Source organism: Tachypleus tridentatus, chromosome 10, assembly GCF_004210375.1.
Source record: "Tachypleus tridentatus isolate NWPU-2018 chromosome 10, ASM421037v1, whole genome shotgun sequence".
Taxonomy (NCBI): Eukaryota; Metazoa; Arthropoda; class Merostomata; order Xiphosura; family Limulidae; genus Tachypleus; species Tachypleus tridentatus.
Genome location: NC_134834.1, coordinates 99,594,329 through 99,617,237, shown reverse-complemented (window position 1 = coordinate 99,617,237; position 22,909 = coordinate 99,594,329). Strand labels below are relative to the sequence as shown.

At 34.2% G+C, this 22,909-nt stretch overlaps 1 protein-coding gene across 1 annotated transcript in view; it reads left to right on the top strand.

Moving 5' to 3' along the window:
* The window catches only part of LOC143229955 (dystonin-like), a 209,110-nt gene that overhangs the window by 128,257 nt on the left and 57,944 nt on the right, over positions 1–22,909 (top strand). Inside the window, 9 exon segments of the mRNA XM_076462843.1 lie at positions 1,840–2,266; positions 2,269–2,297; positions 2,657–2,828; positions 6,087–6,179; positions 7,991–8,223; positions 9,220–9,349; positions 10,756–10,943; positions 20,601–20,924; positions 21,190–21,352. Coding sequence (XP_076318958.1) covers positions 1,840–2,266; positions 2,269–2,297; positions 2,657–2,828; positions 6,087–6,179; positions 7,991–8,223; positions 9,220–9,349; positions 10,756–10,943; positions 20,601–20,924; positions 21,190–21,352 — 1,759 coding nt within the window.

Genomic DNA, 22,909 nt, shown 5'->3' with positions numbered 1-22,909 from the left:
CACACAAAAAATTTCTTAAAAGCTAATGTGTTGTGTAAAAGCAGCATTAAATATTCAAGTAAAAACAATATTAAATATTCAAGTAAAAACAATATTAAATATTCAAGTAAAAACAATATTAAATCTTCAAGTAAAAGCAGTATTAAATCTTCAAGTAAGAGCTGTATTAAATCTTCAAGTAAAAGCAGCATTAAATCTTCAAGTAAAAGCTGCATTAAATCTTCAAGTAAAAGCTGTATTAAATCTTCAAGTAAAAACCATATTAAATCTTCAAGTAAAAGCAGCATTAAATCTTCAAGTAAAAGCTGTATTAAATCTTCAAGTAAAAACAATATTAAATCTTCAAGTAAAAGCAGCATTAAATCTTCAAGTAAAAGCAGCATTAAATCTTCAAGTAAAAGCTGTATTAAATCTTCAAGTAAAAGCAGCATTAAATCTTCAAGTAAAAGCTGCATTAAATCTTCAAGTAAAAGCTGTATTAAATCTTCAAGTAAAAACAATATTAAATCTTCAAGTAAAAGCAGCATTAAATCTTCAAGTAAAAGCTGTATTAAATCTTCAAGTAAAAGCTGCATTAAATCTTCAAGTAAAAGCTGTATTAAATCTTCAAGTAAAAGCAATATTAAATCTTCAAGTAAAAGCAGCATTAAATCTTCAAGTAAAAGCTGTATTAAATCTTCAAGTAAAAGCAGCATTAAATCTTCAAGTAAAAGCAGCATTAAATCTTCAAGTAAAAGCAGTATTAAATCTTTAATTAAAAGCTGTATTAAATCTTCAAGTAAAAGCAGCATTAAATCTTTAAGTAAAAGCAGCATTAAATCTTCAAGTAAAAGCAGCATTAAATCTTCAAGTAAAAGCAGTATTAAATCTTTAAGTAAAAGCTGTATTAAATCTTTAATTAAAAGCTGTATTAAATCTTCAAGTAAAAACAATATTAAATCTTCAAGTAAAAGCATTAAATCTTCAAGTATTAAATCTTCAAGTAAAAGCTGCATTAAATCTTCAAGTAAAAGCAGCATTAAATCTTCAAGTAAAAGCAGCATTAAATCTTCAAGTAAAAGCAGCATTAAATCTTCAAGTAAAAGCAGCATTAAATCTTTAAGTAAAAGCTGTATTAAATCTTTAATTAAAAGCTGTATTAAATCTTCAAGTAAAAGCAGCATTAAATCTTTAAGTAAAAGTTTAAAATAAAAAAAAATGTTTTCATCATAACATAAAACAATAATAAAGTAGCTTAAAAAATGTGATGAAGATAAGTGATACGTAAAGAAACAAAACTGTTATTAGAGATATATGGATATTCCAATGAAGGAAGAAAGGAATTTCTGGTAAACTTTTCTATTGATTTTTAAGGTCCATTTTTATTGTGAAATGAAAGTATTAATAATAGTTTCAGAAGGGAAATAATGAATAAAAATATCATATGTCAGCCATGTTACATATGTTACATCCATTGCTAAAGAGGCTTTTTGTGCTAGATATTGCATCAGTTGAGATATTACTTACATTAGCAAATTGCTTAAACACCAGTGTTATGGTCTGAATCAGATTAAATATGTGGTAAATTATTCATAGGGAAGATATATGTATTTATCATGTGTGACAGAGAAGATTATTCATGATATATATGTATGTTCTTACCAGAAATAAAGCAATTGAATTGAAGAATATATATATTTGTTGGTGAAACCTGAAGTGTTACAAGAATAAAGTACCTCTTAGAAAGGAATAATAGTTGGAACTAGTTAAAGTTTTTCAAAGTTCAACATCTGTTTGATTTGAACAAAAGAAGAACCTAGATTGCATAGTTTTAATGAACTTGTAAAACCTTTTCTTTAGATTTTAGCATTATTGTCATCATTTGAAAAGCTGGCCAGTCATGTTGAAGAATCATTTGATCACATGTTAGAGATGGTAGAAGGATATGACAGTCAGCAGCTAAGTGCTCATGAATATGCAACCCGTATTGAAGATGTGTTGAATCAGCGCAATTCCAAGAAGGAGGACTTCGAGCAAGTTGTTACAACTGGTAAAAGTTTGGTGAGTAAGAGGGATGTAACAGACACTGTGACAGTTAAGGAAAAAATCAGAAACCTAGAGCAACTGTGGAAAGAGCTTTATGATGCTCTTTTGGAGAGACAGAAGGCTGGAAAAGTCCGTGCAGAACAGCTCTCAGCATATGAGACTCTCAGGCAAAAGGTGTTTAGCTGGTTAACCACCATGGAAACCAAGGTGGAAAATCTTGGCCCGGTTGCTGTAGAAAAGGATATGCTCGGAAACAAGCCATGGAGATTAAAGTTAGTTTCACTCATTGAAACCCTTTTAATTTTTGTATATAGACTGTTGAAGTTTAGTTTAAATTTGATGTTAAGTAAGGTGGGGTTCCTTAACTATGTAAAGGGACAATGTCTACAAAATAGGTTTGATGGAGGTAAAGCTACAATCTTTTAATTTCTGTAAGTAGTTCTGGAGAATAAGAAGAGATTCAATATATGTTTAGATAATAATATATTTTTTTTTATCTCTGAAGGACAGTACATATCATAATAGTAAGTGATTTAAATAATTCCTGTCCATTTGATACTATGATTAAGCTTTTTGTCAAGGATTATTTCTTTTACTACAGTTTCTATTTCACAGTTTTTTGTAATTTTAGCCCCTGGTCAAGGAACATTCAGACTATGCAGTCACTATTGATAAAGTCAATGATTTAGGAAATTCTTATGATGCCATCTTACGAGGAGAGCCGGCTCGTAGGCATTCAAGTAGTCCTTTAAAAAGATCTTCCATTGGCTCACCAACATCTACCTTCAGAAAGGCTTCGTCTAGTGAGTAAAACCTGTTTATGTTTAAATAGTAGTACTGAAATATGTGGCACTGATGTTGAAATATATGGTTACTGATTTTAAGCTTTTACCTTTAGAAGACACATTTAAACTTCTCTCTATTATAGCATGTAACTCAAAGTTAAGTGTTACATTATTGATTACTGCTGCTTAGTATGTTTACATCCATGTAAATTTAGTATGTAACTCATTACAAAACTATCACAAAATTAATTTGTATTGTTATAATTTGGTGTTAGAAATTAATACATGGCTATCCCATGAAATAGCTGATATAGTACCTCATATAGTGTTATAATCTGATGTTAGAAGTGAATACATGGCTAGACTGTGAAAGGGCTCACATAATGCTAGTTGCTGTGTGATAATCTGATATGGTAAATTACCTCCTCTCACACAAATAATTCTTTTAATTCATTGTTGCTCTTTATATGCAAAAATATTTCTATGTATGCTACAAGTCTTCTGTCTTCCTCTTCATTGAAATGGACTGATTCCTATGTAACTTTGACTGATTCCTATGTAACTGTTATGCAAATCATTATGTGTCAACCTTCTTTTCTTTTTTTTTGATGATGAGAAACCCACTTGAACTAAAAATGTATCTCAGAACGACTGGTATGGGTATTAACATTTTTATTGATAAGCAGAGAACAATGTTTTGACCTTTCTAAGTCATCTTCAGGTTAACCTAGGATGACCTAGACTTTATTTTTTCTCACATTCGCATATTTTACATCACATGTATCTGTTTGATTTACATATTTCTACAATTAATTTTCAGGTTTGTTTTTTCACTTTATGTGTTATACTTCTAGTACTGTTTTCACAGGCTGCAAGTGAAGGAAATTTGTTGATGTATTTCCCTGTTTTTAACCATCATGAGATTGATTACTATATGTGTCAACTCTCTTCTCTTTAATTTGCACCACTAATCCTCCTGAACAAGCTGAACCTGTTTGGGCTAATGATGATTTGATAGCTCCTTTTAAAACCACTGGATTTATTTGTGTTTTTCTTTCCTTTCCTGTAGAATCATCTAGGCCTAATATGGCATTTTTGTGTATTATTTTTCATAATGTTAAGTTTTATTCAATTCCTTGTTTTATTTCGATTTCTCTGTTACCTCCATCTTGGCTTGTTTGTTCTTTCTGGCTCCTGCTTTACACACATGGTTTCACTGTAGTTGGGATTTTCTGGATCATGATGCAGCCTTGTCCTGGGTATGTTTGCTGCCTCTTTCTATTTGGAATTTCTGTATATTTTCTCTGATATGTTTTTGATCAAGTATATGAGACCTTGGAATTTCATATGTAATCTGTATGTCAACATTTGATCTTTTCCTCTTTGTCTGCATATTTGATGCAGCTGAAGCCATAACACACCCCTATTCCTTTTCTGTCCTGGTCCTTGTTTACCTGTCCCTATCTATATTCCAGGGGTTTCTCATCCTTTTGTTCTGTTCAATAATGATGGACATACCACCAACAGAACTGGAGACTATCGAATGATTGGCATGCCATCAATAGTACTGGAGACTAATCAAATGATTGGCATACCACCAACAGTACCAGAGACTATCCGAATGATTGGCATGCCATCAATAGTACTGGAGACTAATCAAATGATTGGCATACCACCAACAGTACCAGAGACTAACCAGAGAGTTTTGGTCAAGTGGGAGTTTGACTATATTGTTACCCTTTGGTGATCTTTCAGTGCATTTCCATATGTTCCTTGGATTGTATCAAAGGCACTTGTCTTACTATTTCTTTCCCCACCTCCAGCCTGTGTCTCTCTGAAGTGGTACAAGATTTTCTTGTCACTATGGGCTATTGCACATGTTCATCATTTCACACATCTAAGTGGACTTTTTATCCAGGTTTATCCATGACAAGGAAGAATGTCTCAAATAATTATTTGTATATCTCAATTTTTTGTCAGTTGTGATCCTCTCTTCAGTTTATTCTCCATGAGGTTGTTTCTCTGTTTCATGCACTGCCCTTTGGACTTGCTGTAGCCCTGTATGTGTTGTCAGACATTCAAAGTATTCATTTGTCACTTATGTGCTCTTGGGTTGTACACTCCTCTTTCTTTGGTTGACTGGCTAGTGTTTATTCATTCTGAACAGAAGTCCACCTGTTACTCTTTTTAGCTGCTACTGGAGGTGACAATAAGGGGCTGTTAATCAAGTTGGAGAAATCCTCACTGTGACCTACCCAGTAACTTGTCCATTTGGATGTTGTTGTTTGTTCTACACACTTCTCAGTCGGGCCCACCCCTCTGCTCTTCATCTCTGTCCAATGGGTTTACAGTTTGATTACATCTTGTAAAGTTCTATTGCTTTTGGGGATGTGGTCTTTCATTGGTCATTTATGTAGCCTTGTCTTAACCAGTTTTCTTGGAATTTGATACAAAGATACCATTTTGCAGAACCCAAGTATTAATATAAAGACAGTTTTTGACTTTCTTTCTGTACAGTTTTTCTGGTGTCAGAATTGTCTATGTTGGGATTACATGGTGGAGAGATGTTACATCCACCTGCAGATGTTGACCTCTAACTTACAACTTAAATTAACAAATGATTAATTAATTTTTTAAACAAACTAAAATAGTCACTTATAAAAATGTAAATTCTTCATCAGCCTAGTGAAACATAAACACATTAAACAGTTGTTCAAGGTCCTGAGCAACTCAAGGGAAAATGACTTTTAACAGTGTGTTTAATAGTATGTGTTTGTGTTATGTATTTTTAGATTGTGGAAATATTGCAATTAGTATTTTTTATGGGGGGTGGGGGGCCAAAATGTTCCTTGTTAGGGCTCCAAATGGTCTAGCATTGTCCTTGTAGATATTACTGGTTACTTGAAAGGGTTTAAATCATTTTAATCTATATTTATTTAAATCATTTTAATCTATATTTATTTAAATCATTTTAATCTATATTTATTTAAATCATTTTAATCTATATTTATTTAAATCATTTTAATCTATATTTAAAGCTTTTCTTAAGAACTCACTCTGTGTACTTGAGAGCAAATATTCAGTAATTATTTTAAATTATTAACAAAAACAACTTAAAACACATGACTGTCAGTAAATTATTATTAATTGTAATGTATCTAATGGCCAGGTTTTAAAATTAACATTTTAAAATTGTTTTTACAGTTGAGAATCCATTGTATGACATTAGTTCACCTTATGCTCCCCTTCCTTACTACTTTCTCTTTAACTATTTAGAACTGAGACGAACTTCAGAAGGTCATTCCCCCTCTACCAGTAGACCACTGCTTTACCAAAGTCCTAATGTTGACAGATCACGTGAAATGGAAGGTAAGTTGTACAAAAATAAGTATATCACATTTTAATGGAATTAATATATTTTATACAAACTCAGCATTATAGAAATTTAGTCACTGGACTTAACCTTACTTAACCCATTGAGCACAGGGTGGTGCAGATTACATTAGCTCAGCTGGGGAAGAATATTTATGAAAAAAACGTGTGGTAACTCTTAAGTGTTCCTCCTGAAACTTTGAAAGGTTTTATTAAAGTTCACAGGTATTTTGTGTACAGAGATGGCATTATTATAACTACATCTTTCTAATAAAAATGTTATTTATCTATGATAGTTATTTGCACTCATACTGTTAAAGTAGTTTGAGTACAAGATGATTTTTATTTTAAATATAAAAAAAACCTTTTGTTATCTTATAGTTTCATAATTCATAATATTCTAGAACTTCCTAAACGGATATCCAAAGTTTTTTTTAAGATAATTGTTTTTCATATACCATCCCATAAACTCTGTTATCATTAATGTACAATGCAATAAAATTATTATGATTGAGAAATAGAGAAAAATTACATACTTTTTTATTTTTTTATGGAATATATTTAAGTTATTGTTTTAGTTTTATTAGTAATTTCAGGCCTTTTTTACATATACTTTTAATGTTTTATTTTTATTTCTTCTGCTTTACCATTTATTCTTCATTTTAAGACAAGTCAACAGTGCCCTCAAGGCATATTAAAGTTTCTTTGGCAGATGTACAGTCCTACACTACATAATATCGTAAGCCTTGGGAACTGATACAAAGTATCATGTATATTTTAAAATGTTTAAAATCTTTCATTTATTTTAAAACATAACTAATACATAATTAACTTAAATTATATTAAGTTTGTAATACAATTTAAACTGCATATTTAACGTATTTTGATAAGAAGCAACAGTTAAGTGCTATATTCAATGAAGCAGCCAACAATACTACAGTCAATTATGTGTAGTCTGTGATTACAACTGATTGTCAGTGTCAAAGTAACCATTATTAGATTATAGTGTAAAATAAGCGCTTTCTAATGGCTATACAAGTGTATCTAACATCTACATGTCAGATATAAAATTCAGACAAATCTGTTGAAGATGGACATGGCACCTATCAAGGTTGAAAATAATTTATTACTTGATTTAATTGTATTCATTCAGAGAACTGTGAAATGTAAAAGTCAAAAGATTATATAAGAATCATATAGTCTAGACATCTTATACTGAAATACCATTGTATTATTGAAGTAGAGAATTCTCATAGCTCATTGGTCATGTGACAGTATATCTGAAGTTTCAAGTAGTTTCTTTTAAAGGTTTATTTTAAAATAAAGGACTTAAGACTCATAAAGTAAAATTTTGAATGAAAATTATAATAATTTTATTCATGTGCGTTGATAATAAAAGTGTTTAATTAAATTTTAAATGTGAAACAAAGCCAACATTATCAACATTAGACGTAATCTAATTTAAACAAAGACAACATTATGGATTGTATCACTGGACCTGATCTAACTTAAAGACAACATATAAGATGTGAGTCTTATTCATTATACCTAATATTTTTTAACTAAAACTAACATTATAAAGTGTCGTAACTTCTTAACCTTTTCTTGATAAACATGAAGCTTGTTATCTTTAAGGAAGCATGAATGAAACTTAAAGTATTAATTGCTGCAACTCTATTGTTCCTAGTCTGTTGTAATAAACAATGTTACATGTTGCTAGCTTAATTTATTTTAATAAAGATCAGTATTATACAGTATTTTAACTTCATAAACAAACTGTTTATGTTGTTGTTGTTTTTATATTCTAGATGCCTCTCCAATCCAACAAGAGCTGTCTGAAATTAATAATCGATATAACCTTCTTGGGGTTAAGCTATCTGATCGACATCACGAATTAGAGGACATAGCAGATGAACTTAAAAGTCACATGGACACCTTGAAGGTTCTGAGCAATTTTGTTCAATCTAAAGAAAGGCAGTTGTCCAAAGAAGCACTTCCTTCTTCTAGAGACCAGGCAGAGAAACAACTAAATATAGTGAAGGTAAGGTCTTTAAATATGTTTCTGATTAAAAGTGATGGGTCAAATTTAAATTGAACCTGGGGTAACCTCTTGGACAATTGTAATCTTTTCATTGTTAGCAAAGAGAAAGATAAGAATACCAAACCAAATAGAATTCTTCAGTTGTTTTATTTAATACCTTATTGCATTTTAGACAAATGTTATTTTACAATAATGTCATTTAATAAAGTGGATGATCTGCCTGTTAGGGTTCCATGAAAAATCAGATATCTGTATGTTGGGGTTCCATTTAGGTGAGCAAATGTTTTTTTCCTATGGTCAGCTGTACATAGTTCTGACCATGGTACAATCATTCAAAGAGTTGAGAAACTTGTGTCCCAGTAGATGCAAGTGTTGAAGATGTTACTTTGTTTAAAACTTTTACAATATGAATTTTATAGTCCTTAGTTTTTAAAAGCCATAATTCTATATATTTTACTGAAATTTAACATATTCTACTGGCTGAAGTAATATTCTGAGTTAAAGATTGGCTCCTAAATAAATTTGTCAAATATTTATATTTTCAAAACGATCAGGTCTGAAACAGCATTAACATAGCTCGTACTTTTACAAGTCTAAATTTTTACATTAATGTGTTATAAATGTGTGGAGTTATGCAAAATTGTATCACTGTTTCAGTGACTTGATATTTTAATGTTACTAAGCCTAGCATGGGAACTTCATATAATCAAAGCATTAAAATACCTTATTACACACAAACCACAGAGCTACTCTTTAAAACATTGTGCGGGGTTAGTAACAAATTTCTTGATTTTTAAAACTGTGGTTGTAACATTGTTGGTTCTAGTAATTTATGATTTAAGGTATTTTCTGATAGTCATGTTTAGTATCTAGTTGAAGATGGATATGAAATTTACTTTAACTGTTATTGAAACATAACTGTGAAGATCATCTAGGCTCCTTTCATTCATTAAACATTTATGTGTATAAGGGTTAAAACATTTTTTTAATTTATAGGCCATCCAGGAAGAGGTGCAGGACAAACATTCAGAAGTTGACAGGTTAAAAACACAAACCTCTGATCTACTGAAGAGAAAACCTAACCTTCAAGGTTCTGAGGCCTTTGAGGCTCAGGTAACAGAAGTTGGTAAGTATTAGCAGAATTGCTTGTAACAGGCATGTTTTCCTTTATTTAATCTTTCTATTTTATCTGTTGTAGTTTAGTTTGATAAATCTAAATAGTTCATTGCATTAGCGAAATTGTGAATTTTTTGACCAGATGTACCTGTATGATACACAGTAAGAATTTTATGAAAGATAAAAAATCATATATTGATTCTATAGATGAGGATTATTTTATTTATCCACAGCTACATCTTTACTGGAGTTTATGGCTGTGTTTATTCTCATAAACTTTGTTTTTCTTTTAGTTATTCTTTCTGTTCTTGACAAGCATGTCTTGTTACTTTCTTTGGTATGATCACACCTTGATTGTGGTATAAAATACAAAAAAGATATAATATGTGTATTTAGATGTCTTATAATAAACTACACACTGTTGACAGTTTAATGCTAGAAATAAACAACCTTATAACACCAGAATGTTGTTTTTATTTAATTAAACACTCAATGTTTCACTCCATAGCTTCTTAAGTATGCACTACAGAAATTACTGATGGGTGTTGTTATGAGGTGTTTATATCAGTGAATATTAAATCCTCAAAATGATTGATGAAATTTGGACGTATTTAACAGTTATAAAAACATGCTGCTGTTTTCTTTCTGAAATATTCTAATTCTAATATAAAGTTTGAAACAAAGTGTGAATAATATTTATGTCCACTAGACCTGATTACTTAGTTAACATGTCATTTTATATTTCACCTTTTGTTATTTAAAAACAGTAAGTAACATATGACCATCAAACTTAATACAAGTGTATCTATCTAGAAAGAATTTATGAACATTGTGTGAAAACATTCTTCACATGATGGATATGATTTTAAAATAAAATTTGTAGAATTAATGTTTTACAGATATTATTAAATAATGTCTCTCTTTTTTATCCAAAATATGTTGATAATGATTCAAAATATGTAGACTGTTTATGCACTCCATGCAATGAAAGAGGAAACTGGTAACATCCTGTCAGTAACCTAATTGATTGATATATATTGCTGGAGATATGAAATGTATCTAGTTCAAAATAAAAATAACTTTTTGTTGACACATCCCAAATCATTTCTAGTTAATTAAACCATATTTAACAAGGATGAGAAAGAGGACCACCACACTCCTCTCAACTTACAGTAGGATATTCTGTACTTGTCTCCTGTATGCAATTAAAGTTTATTTTCTGTTAATTTGAAAAGTAATGTAATGTATTTTAAAAATTAACAAAAGGTTAGGAAGATTGCATAGAACTTTATACATGACATTCAGTATAAAACAAAGTATTGGTATTTAAATGTTTCTTCTATTGTACCTACACACTTAATTATCTTAATGTTAGTTTCATATATGTAACGTAAAGGTTTTAAACCTGTTTTGTAGTGAGTGGCTGGTCGGATCTTTCAAATAATATCAAACAAAGGCTAGGCTTTCTTCAGGATCTCAAGGACTTCCAAGACACACATGATTTGCTGTCCAATTGGTTGAGCCAGAAGGATAAGATGTTTCAGGCACTGGGGCCTATTGCTGCTGAGCCTCGTATGGTTACTGCTCAAATGCAACAAGTTCAGGTAAGGCTTTCTGATAAAATAAATATCAGAAAAGTTGTTTGAACAAGTTATTTCATCATCTCTTAATTTGTGTTGTTTTGTTGCTACTGTAGTTTAAAGTAGTTAGCTTGTGCCACAGTTGTATAAAGAGATCAAAAGATGTGATTTACTATTTATTTGCCCCTCAGTGTGGATTCCTGTAAGTGGTGAGGGGACCTCCCAGGGAAGGTTCTGTTCTTTCATTTTACCTCCTCTGGGATCTAAACATCCACCCACGTGTTTCCCGTGCATGGTGACCCATGAAGGGGAGGAGTGGATCCTGGTGGTTGAGGGGTCCAACCCTAACACACCACTTTGGCCTTGAAATCCTGTAGACGGGTGGTCTTTGGGTGCCTCCCCCCTTGGGTCAATTGGCTGGTTCACTTGGGATAGAGTCAACCAAGTATCAGTGTTGGAAGTTCTCAACGGGTGTTGTGGACATTGTGTCTGATGCTGGTGTTTGGGTATAGTGCTCACGAAACCCTGGCGTTGCTGCAATGTCCATGCATGACATTGTAGTGCGTCCCCTCATAGGGCTCCATGGTGGGTGGGGTCAGTGGGTACCGAAATTTTCCTTTTTTTTATGGATCCTCCTACAAAAAATTAAAAAAAAATTAAAAAAACAGTCAATAGGTAAACGACCATGTCTTGAAGACTCTGAGCAGCTGTCTTCAACATTTGTAACACCTGTACCCCATTTTCTTATATTACATTCTTTTTCAGAAAAACCTTTAGGGCAAATGTCCCCCTTTTTTATTTAGAAGGGACTATAGGGACTTGCTAGCTCTCCAAAGTCAGTAAAGAAGCTTTGATCTGGAGACATATTGGTTGAAACATCTACATCCCAACACAGTGAACTCCTCTTGAATTCAAAGGCAGTTGGGGATATACCTATTGAGGTTACCCCTCATGCTACCTTGAATTCTTCATGAGGAGTTATTGTTAAGAGGGATTTGAAGAACGTCCCCGAGTGAGAGATTCTCGCTGGTCTCTCCACTCAAGGAGTTTCTGTAGTGAGGAGCATCTCCACTCGCAAAGATGGAGTTACACTGCCAACAAATATCCTTGTTCTGATATTTACATCACCATGTGCACCTGCCACGATCAAGGCAGGTTATCTAAATTGCAGGGTATGGCCGTACATTCCAAACCCTCTCCAATGTTTCCAACGTCAGAGCTTCCGCCACTCAAAGATGTCATGTCGTGGTTCCCTGACATGTGCTCGTTGAGATGGCAAGGATCATGATGCCTATGAGTGTGAAATGGACCCTTATTAAGTCAATTGCGATGGCTCTCACCTGTCCTACTTTAATTTTTGCCCCCGAATGGTTGGAAGAAAAAGAGGTGAGCGTTTGAGAATGATTCATAACATTACTTATCCTGAGGCTCAAAAATTGCTGTCTAGCACTTCATCCCGGACGTATACTGCTGCACTTCATTCCACAACTACAGTGGGAGTGCAGACAGATCTCTCTGTGCCTCCAAAAGAATCGTTCTCAAAACAAATGAAAAGCCTTTTGTTCTCCATGGTTAAAAAAGTTGATGAATCAATTTCTACACCCATCTCTGTCCCTTCCATACATTCCACCAAACCCCCAAATCCTTTTTCTTTGGTTCCAGGTACAGGCATTTCCTCAGGTACATCTTCTTTTCCCACCCCAAGATGCAAAACAATCATTCGTTCACATCCTCAGTCACTGGAATCCCCTTCCAACAACAAAGACCTGCCCAGTTGACCCAGGGCAGGATCCATGGAGGTCGATAGACCTCCCTCGAATAAGGACAGTAAAGAAAAAAGACGTGGTCGTAAACAGAAGGGTTCTTCAGCCAGTTTGTCTACACATCATTAAAAATGGCCACCTTGATATAATGGAACTGTCGAGGTTTATGTTCTAATCTGGATGATATCAAAACACTGATTGCTTCCAACCATCCTGTATGTCTTTTCTTACAAGAAACATTTCTGAAACCTGCTGATATAGTCACCTTTCAGCAGTTTTCTTTGTACAGAAATGACAGGCTGTGTGATGGGCGAGTACCTGGAGGGGTGGCACTATTGGTTGATCAGCATGTGCCCACCCTGTCTTTGTTACTCAACACACCCTTGGAGGCTGTAGCCATCCATGTTTCCTTGGGTCATACCATTACTGTTTGTTCTCTCTACCTATCACCTGGAGAGACATATGATCAATCAGACCTTGATGCTCTCATTGAACAGTTGCCATCTCCCTTTTTCATCCTGGGGGACTTTAATGGACATCAGCCCCTCTGGGGAAATGCTGTTATTGACAGGAGTGGTTGCTCTGTAGAGCATATGCTCTCTGATCACAATCTTTCTCTTTTCAATACTGGTTCTTCTACTTATTTTTACTCACTTAGTCAGTTCTTTACTGCTATTGACCTCTCAGTTTGCTCCCCTTCATTATTCTCCCATTTTTCATGGAGGGTTGACAATAATCCACGAGGCAGTGATCATTTTCCTGTAATTTTAGGAGAGACTGGCCTTGGTTGATGCCACACAATCCGCATGCCCTGGTGAAAGTTGGATCACGCAGACTGGTCCACTTTCACTGCTCTCGCAGAACTTGATGCTGCCATCAACTGTCAGCCATCAATAGACGACTGTGTGACAGCAGTAATTGACTGTATCATACAAGCATCTGTTCAATGTATTCCTGAAACCTCGACATATTTTCCAGTATATCCTTGTCCGTGGTGGAATTCTGCCTGCCACATGGCACGGAAGGCTCAAAATCGGGCCTGGGATACTTTCCATAGATATCTCACACTTTCAAACCACATCGCTTTCCAGCGGGCCCATGCACATGCTCGGTGGATAAGACTTCAAAGCCAGAAGGAATCTTAGATTAAGTTTGCATCTAACATATCTTCTACCACCAGTTTTAAAGTCATAGGGGACAAGATTCGAAAGGTCAGTGGGCAATACAATTCTAACCTTCTCTCGGTTTTTCTTTCTGATGGCCAGGAAGTAGCTGATATCTGGGGCATTGCTGATATTCTAGATGAAAGCTTTTGCCAGATATCTCACACTTTTGCTTCTTCCTCCACTTTCTTAGCCATCAAGACTGGGGCAGAGCGTTCACCCTTTTCCTTTCGAGCTGATTGTCTCTATAACTATAATTGTCTTTTTACACTGGTGGAATTGAAACTGGCCCTTCATCGATCTGGTAGTACATTGGTTGGACCTGATGATGTACACTATGACATGCTGCACCATTTATCTCCTGCTTCTCTTGCTATTCTTCTGATTGTTTTTAACCTGATCTGGCAGGAGAATGTTTTTCCTGATGCCTGGTGCCAAGTTATTGTCCTACTTTTCTCTAAGCCTGGGAAGGATCCCAAGATTCCTTCAAACTATTGTCCAATTGCTTTAATGAGCTGTCTCTGTAAGACCTTAGAGAAGAAGGTTAATGCTCGTCTTGTTTGGTTCCTTGAATCAAACAATCTGCTCTCACCCACCTAGTGTGGGTTCTGACAATAGTGCTCCACCTTGGACCACCTGATTCAACTTGAAACGTCAATCAGAGAAGCCTTTCTCAAATGACAACATCTTGTATCAATATTTTTTGAGGTTAAGAAGGCTTATGACACAACATGGAGGTATGGCATTTTGTGAGACCTCCATATATATGGGTTGCATTTCCATTTGCCCATTTTTATTAAAAATTTTTTAATGGACAGGAGATTTCAAGTTTGTGTGGGTTCAACACTTTCCCATTCTTTTCTACACGAACTTGGAGTCCATCATGGCTGTGTTTTGAGTGTCACACTTTTCAGTATAAAGATTACTACCATCACTGAATAACTCCCTCTCACTGTTGCAAATGGGCTCTATGTCGACGACTTTCACATCTCGTGTCAGTTGTTGAACATGAGATATATTGAGCGGCAACTACAAACTGCCCTCAATCATGCACTGAAGTGGACTGCGGCAAACAACTTTAATTTCTCTCTCTCTGAAATCATCTGCATGCACCTTTGCTGCCAACGGGGTATTCACATCTCGTGTCAGTCGTTGAACATGAGATATATTGAGTGGCAACTACAAACTGCTCTCAATCGTGCACTGAAGTGGACTACGGCAAACGACTTTAATTTCTCTCTCTCTAAAACCGTTTACATGCACTTTTGCTGCCAATGGGGTATTCACCCTGATCCTGAACTCCGTATCGGTGAAATTGCGCTGCTTGTTGTCCCTGAGACCAAGTTCTTGGGGCTTATCTTTGATCGTAACCTGACCTTTATACCACACATTAAGCAGCTACGGGTCAAATATACAAGAACACCGAACATCCTCCGTGTTCACTCTGCCACCACTCGGGGAGTAGATCAATGTTCTATGCTAAAGATGTATCTTGCTCTTATTCAATCGAAACTAGACTATGGATCAATGGTCTATGGCTCTGCCAGACCTTCGGCCTTAAAGATGCTGGACCCCATTCATCATCAAGGTCTTCGGCTTTGCACTGGGACTTTCTGCACCTCCCCAGTTCAGAGCTTATACATAGAGTCTCACGAACCTTCTTTGCACCTTCGCATTTGCAACTGTCTTTACTATATGCTTCGAAACCTCGTTCCTTATCAAAGTATCCCACCTGGGGTTGTGTTTTCCTTCCTCCGTGAGCCATACTTTTTTAGAACAGACGATCTGCCATTGCTCCTTTTTGCCTTCATATCCAGATGCAGTTGGATGATTTGGATTTGTTCTTGGATAACTGCTGTATCCACTTGTCAGCCAACCAAGCCATTGCTTATTACAGTCCCCAAATGTACCTTTCTTTAAGTCATCTGAGAAAAGCAGATACTTGAGATTGGAAGTACCGTCTTTTATTTACTGAACATCTTTCAAACAATCTTTCCATTCCTATTTATACGGATGATTCAAAATCAGGTGACTCTGTGGGCTCTGCTATGGTTTGTTGTGGTTCGATGGTTGTGTGCAGTATCCCCTCTACAACTTCTGTGTTCATTGCTGAACTGTATGCCATTTCTCTTGCCCTGAATCACATAGAAGCTAAGTAGTACTCCAACTGTACTATTTATACTGACTAGCTTAGTTCTCTACTGACCCTGAAATCGCTTCATGTTGGTTCACACCCTGTTCTCTCTGCTATTCAAAACTGATTGGCCCATTTTTCTTTAACATATACTTCTATCCTGTTTTTATGGATACCGGGCCACGTTGGTATTTGCCAGAACGAGTTCACAGACACGGCAGCTAAATCTGTCTGCTCTGGCACTATCACTGTTGTGCCTATTCCATACATGGACTATGGTCCTGTATTCAAGGCTAGGCTCTGTGTCAGCTGGCAGTAGACTTGGAGTGAGCAACGAGAAAATAAGCTTTTACAAATAAAACCCTATATTGGACTTTTGGCGTCTTGCTTCTGTGAGGATCAGAAGGAGGAAGTTGTTCTAACTAGACTATGCATTGGTCACAGTTTTTTAACTCATCGTTTTTTTTTTATCTGGAACTGATGCACCAGTGTGTAGTATGTGTAACACTCAGGTCACAATAAGCCACATTTTACTTTCTTGCCGTCATTATGACTCTCAACGATGGCACCATTTTAAACATGTTCTGTCCCATGGTTTGTCCATAATGTTAGACAGTGTTATTGGTGGTGGTGACACTGTCCACTTTAGTAGTGTTTTAAGTTTTTTAATTTATACATTAAAACTTTTTAATGTGGTTCTCTTTTAAGAATCACAGTCTCTCTAGTTCGATTTGAAATTAGAAAATGGCCGTAACATTAAATAACTCGACACCAGGACTGGAAAGGCCATCTTCAAGTGACTAACGCTGCTATTTGAACTACCCATTAGTCATCCTGGCGAGGTATTGACGCTGCTGTTTGAACTACCCATTAGTCATCCTGGCGAGGTATTGACGCTGCTGTTTGAACTACCCATTAGTCATCCTGGCTGCTGTTTGAGGTATTGTCATCCTGGCGAGGCTGCTGTTTGAACTACCCATTAGTCATCCTGGCAAGGTATTGACGCTGCTGTTTGAACTACCCATTAGTCATCCTAGTCATCCTGGCGAGGTATTGACGCTGCTGTTTGAACTACCCATTAGTCATCTTGGCGAGGTATTGACGCTGCTGTTTGAACTACCCATTAGTCATCCTGGCGAGGTATTTACGCTGCTGTTTGAACTACCTATTAGTCATCCTGGCAAGGTATTGACGCTGCTGTTTGAACTACCCATTAGTCATCCTGGCGAGGTATTGACGTTGCTGTTTGAACTACCCATTAGTCATCCTGGCGAGGTATTGACGCTGCTGTTTGAACTACCCATTAGTCATCCTGGCGAGGTATTGACGCTGCTGTTTGAACTACCCATTAGTCATCTTGGCGAGGTATTGACGCTGCTGTTTGAACTACCAGTTAATCATCCTGGCGAGGTATTGACGCTGCTGTTTGAACTACCAGTTAATCATCCTGGCAAGGTATTGACGCTGCTGTTTGAAATACCCATTAGTCATCCTGGCAAGGTATTGACACTGCTGTTTGAACTACCTATTTGTCATTCTGGTGAGGTATTATTAAAATTTTGCTACACGTCTTTTAAAACTTTTATTTCTTTAGTTTTTGAAAATGGCCATAATGACACATAACTCAGAACCAGGACTGTAAAGACCTTCTTCAGGTGACTGGTTGTGGTTCTTGTACTTACCTGTTAGTCTTCCTGGCGGGTTATGATCATTACCATTATGCTACAGAAAGTCCTTTACAACTTGTATTACTGTAATTTCTATCTTAACATTGTAGACTGGATGTCAACATTGGTTTTATGCTTTTTCTGTTTTTCAATGATGTTTTGTTTTACCTTCATTTCCGTTTATGAATTTTACTACATTTACTGGATATTTGGGGGCAGACAGCTTGGCTGCTTTGTGCCATGAAATGCTAAATCAACCAGTTAACCAACCTCTCTGTATTTTGTAGTGAATGAATACTTTTTTGATATTATATGGGTCTACTAAAATGCAAAAATAGTGATTTAACATTGTCCTGTCTGTTTTTTTTATAATTAATAACAAATGAAATAGTAGATTTTGTTTGTATATTGGTCTGCTGAGGTGGAACAATAGTGATTTAACATTGTCCTGTCTGTTTTTTTTATAATTAATAACAAATGAAATAGTAGATTTTGCTTGTATATTGGTCTGCTGAGGTGGAACAATAGTGATTTAACATTGTCCTGTCTGTTTTTTTTTATAATTAATAACAAATGAAATTGTAGATTTTGTTTGTATATTGGTCTGCTGAGGTGGAACAATAGTGATTTAACATTGTCTTGTCTGTTTTTTTTATAATTAATAACAAATGAAATAGTAGATTTTGTTTGTATATTGGTCTGCTGAGGTGGAACAATAGTGATTTAATATTGTCTTGTCTGTGTTTTTTATAATTAATAACAAATGAAATAGTAGATTTTGTTTGTATATTGGTCTGCTGAGGTGGAACAATAGTGATTTAACATTGTCTTGTCTGTTTTTTTTATAATTAATAACAAATGAAATAGTAGATTTTGTTTGTATATTGGTCTGCTGAGGTGGAACAATAGTGATTTAACATTGTCCTGTCTGTTTTTTTTATAATTAATAACAAATGAAATAGTAGATTTTGCTTGTATATTGGTCTGCTGAGGTGGAACAATAGTGATTTAACATTGTCCTGTCTGTTTTTTTTATAATTAATAACAAATGAAATAGTAGATTTTGCTTGTATATTGGTCTGCTGAGGTGGAACAATAGTGATTTAACATTGTCCTGTCTGTTTTTTTTTATAATTAATAACAAATGAAATTGTAGATTTTGCTTGTATATTGGTCTGCTGAGGTGGAACAATAGTTTTTTATTTAACATTGTCCTGTCTGTTTTTTTTATAATTAATAACAAATGAAATAGTAGATTTTGCTTGTATATTGGTCTGCTGAGGTGGAACAATAGTGATTTAACATTGTCCTGTCTGTTTTTTTATAATTAATAACAAATGAAATAGTAGATTTTGCTTGTATATTGGTCTGCTGAGGTGGAACAATAGTGATTTAATATTGTCTTGTCTGTGTTTTTTATAATTAATAACAAATGAAATTGTAGATTTTGTTTGTATATTGGTCTGCTGAGGTGGAACAATAGTGATTTAACATTGTCCTGTCTGTGTTTTTTATAATTAATAACAAATGAAATAGTAGATTTTGCTTGTATATTGGTCTGCTGAGGTGGAACAATAGTGATTTAATATTGTCTTGTCTGTTTTTTTTATAATTAATAACAAATGAAATTGTAGATTTTGCTTGTATATTGGTCTGCTGAGGTGGAACAATAGTGATTTAATATTGTCCTGTCTGTTTTTTTTTTATAATTAATAACAAATGAAATAGTAGATTTTGCTTGTATATTGGTCTGCTGAGGTGGAACAATAGTGATTTAATATTGTCCTGTCTGTGTTTTTTATAATTAATAACAAATGAAATAGTAGATTTTGCTTGTATATTGGTCTGCTGAGGTGGAACAATAGTGATTTAACATTGTCCTGTCTGTTTTTTTTATAATTAATAACAAATGAAATTGTAGATTTTGTTTGTATATTGGTCTGCTGAGGTGGAACAATAGTGATTTAACATTGTCCTGTCTGTGTTTTTTATAATTAATAACAAATGAAATAGTAGATTTTGTTTGTATATTGGTCTGCTGAGGTGGAACAATAGTGATTTAACATTGTCCTGTCTGTGTTTTTTATAATTAATAACAAATGAAATAGTAGATTTTGCTTGTATATTGGTCTGCTGAGGTGGAACAATAGTGATTTAATATTGTCTTGTCTGTGTTTTTTATAATTAATAACAAATGAAATAGTAGATTTTGCTTGTATATTGGTCTGCTGAGGTGGAACAATAGTGATTTAACATTGTCCTGTCTGTTTTTTTTATAATTAATAACAAATGAAATAGTAGATTTTGTTTGTATATTGGTCTGCTGAGGTGGAACAATAGTGATTTAATATTGTCTTGTCTGTGTTTTTTATAATTAATAACAAATGAAATAGTAGATTTTGCTTGTATATTGGTCTGCTGAGGTGGAACAATAGTGATTTAACATTGTCCTGTCTGTGTTTTTTATAATTAATAACAAATGAAATAGTAGATTTTGCTTGTATATTGGTCTGCTGAGGTGGAACAATAGTGATTTAATATTGTCCTGTCTGTTTTTTTTATAATTAATAACAAATGAAATAGTAGATTTTGCTTGTATATTGGTCTGCTGAGGTGGAACAATAGTGATTTAATATTGTCTTGTCTGTGTTTTTTATAATTAATAACAAATGAAATAGTAGATTTTGTTTGTATATTGGTCTGCTGAGGTGGAACAATAGTGATTTAATATTGTCTTGTCTGTGTTTTTTGTTAATAACAAGTATATCAATAGTTTTCTGTTGGTATATGGGTCTAGTGTTTTCTGTTTATTTTTTAATTAATAGTAGAAAAGTACGGTTTTATATTTATTTATTTGTAATAGATATTTATAAATGTTTCTACAGGTTACACTAGATGGAGCCACTTTTCTGTTTGAAAGTTGTCATGGCTTCACAATTGTTTGTTAATTTTAGGTAATGAGAGATGAATGTACTTGTCAACAACCAGTTGTAGAACGGTTTGGTCGGTCTGGAAATGCCATTATGGAGAACATGGGTCACTCGTCAGCTTCTGCTAAAAAAGTAAGGGATCAGATGGATAATGTCCAACGACATTGGGACAGTCTTATGGGTCGACTAGAAGACAGAGAAAAAAATCTTGATGCAGCTAGTGGTGTAACCAGGGACTTCCAGGAGAATTTGAACCGTCTGCAGGAATCATTACAACACATTAGTGATGAGTATGACCACTTGTCTTCTGATGGGTCAGATGCAGATGGGCAGTTGAAAAAACTAGAGGTGAGTACTGTACTTAATGTTACTTCTTGTAGTTTTGTGTGTGAAGTTTATTGTGGTTTCTTTGTAAATTATTTTGAACACTTCTAACAGAAACATTTTAGAAACTGTACTTGAATCATCTAGTTGTTTAGAGGTAGTACAGAATCATATATTTATTTAAGTGTGATTACTTTGTGAGTCAACAACAACTGAACTTTGTGATTATTAATATTTTTAAGATTTACTTTTTCGGACATAAAAAGTTATATATATTTTTTTAATCTAGGATTTGGAAAAACAGTTAGAAGACCAGCGCCCTCTTCTGGCTGATGCAGAGAGTGTTTGTGAACAGCTCTGTGATCTTTTAAGTGACTCTGGTTCAAAGAATGAGATTAAAAATAAACTGAACGCAGTAGAAAAACAGTACAACAATCTTAACAAGAAAATTGGTATTTATATCATAGATATTTCTTTTGTTTAGTTCTTAAATTATGTCTTAAAAATAGTTTTGTCAAATGTGACAGTCAATCCCACTTTTCATTGGTAAACGAGTAGCCCAAGAGTTGGCAGTGGGTGGTGATGACTAGCTTCCTTCCCTCTAATCTTACACTGCTAAATTAGGGACGGCTAGCGGATAGCCCTTGAGTAGCTTTGCATGAAATTTAGAAACAAATAAACAAACAAACTTTTATTAAAGTTATAATATTTCTTTTTATTATGAAACAGAACAGCTTCAAAATAATACCCTGTTGTTGTATAGTAAAGTTAACATTTTAGTATGAATGTTGTATGTTATATTCACATATTGTTTTGAACTTCTTTATTTTTATGGTGAAGTTATTAACCTGTTAGTGAAGTTGTATACAACACATGAATTCATCAAATTACTTTATACTGCAGGGCTATTTTAATTTACACTACAAAACTATAAGGCTGAACTTGAGTCAGCAATGAATAGTTGTGTTTTATGTTAGAAAACTGTAAGGCTAAACTTGAGTCAGCAATTAATAGTTGTGCTTTATGTTAGAAAACCATAAAGCTGAACTTGAGTTAGCAATTAATAGTTGTGCTTTATGTTAGAAAACCATAAAGCTGAACTTGAGTCAGTGATGAATACTTGTTGTTTTTTATGCTAGAAAACCATAAAACTGCACTTGAGTCAGTGATGAATAATTTTTTTTTATGCTATAAGACTGTGATGCTGAACTTGAGTTAGTGATGAATAGTTGTTGTTTGTCATTCTATAAAACTGTAAGGCTGAACTTCACTCATTAAAGTCAGTAATGAATAGTTATTGTGTTTTATGTCAGAAAACCGTAAGGCTGAACTTGAATCAGTGATGAATAGTTATTGTGTTTTATGTCAGAAAACTGTAAGGCTGAACTTGAATCAGTGATGAAAAGTTATTGTGTTTTATGTCAGAAAACTGTAAGGCTGAACTTGAATCAGTGATGAATAGTTATTGTGTTTTATGTCAGAAAACTGTAAGGCTGAACTTGAATCAGTGATGAATAGTTATTGTGTTTTATGTCAGAAAACCGTAAGGCTGAACTTGAATCAGTGATGAATAGTTATTGTGTTTTATGTCAGAAAACCGTAAGGCTGAACTTGAATCAGTGATGAATAGTTATTGTGTTTTATGTCAGAAAACCGTAAGGCTGAACTTGAATCAGTGATGAATAGTTATTGTGTTTTATGTCAGAAAACCGTAAGGCTGAACTTGAATCAGTGATGAATAGTTATTGTGTTTTATGTCAGAAAACTGTAAGGCTGAACTTGAGTCAGTGAGGAATAGTTATTGTGTTTTATGTCAGAAAACCGTAAGGCTGAACTTGAATCAGTGATGAATAGTTATTGTGTTTTATGTCAGAAAACCGTAAGGCTGAACTTGAATCAGTGATGAATAGTTATTGTGTTTTATGTCAGAAAACCGTAAGGCTGAACTTGAATCAGTGATGAATAGTTATTGTGTTTTATGTCAGAAAACTGTAAGGCTGAACTTGAAT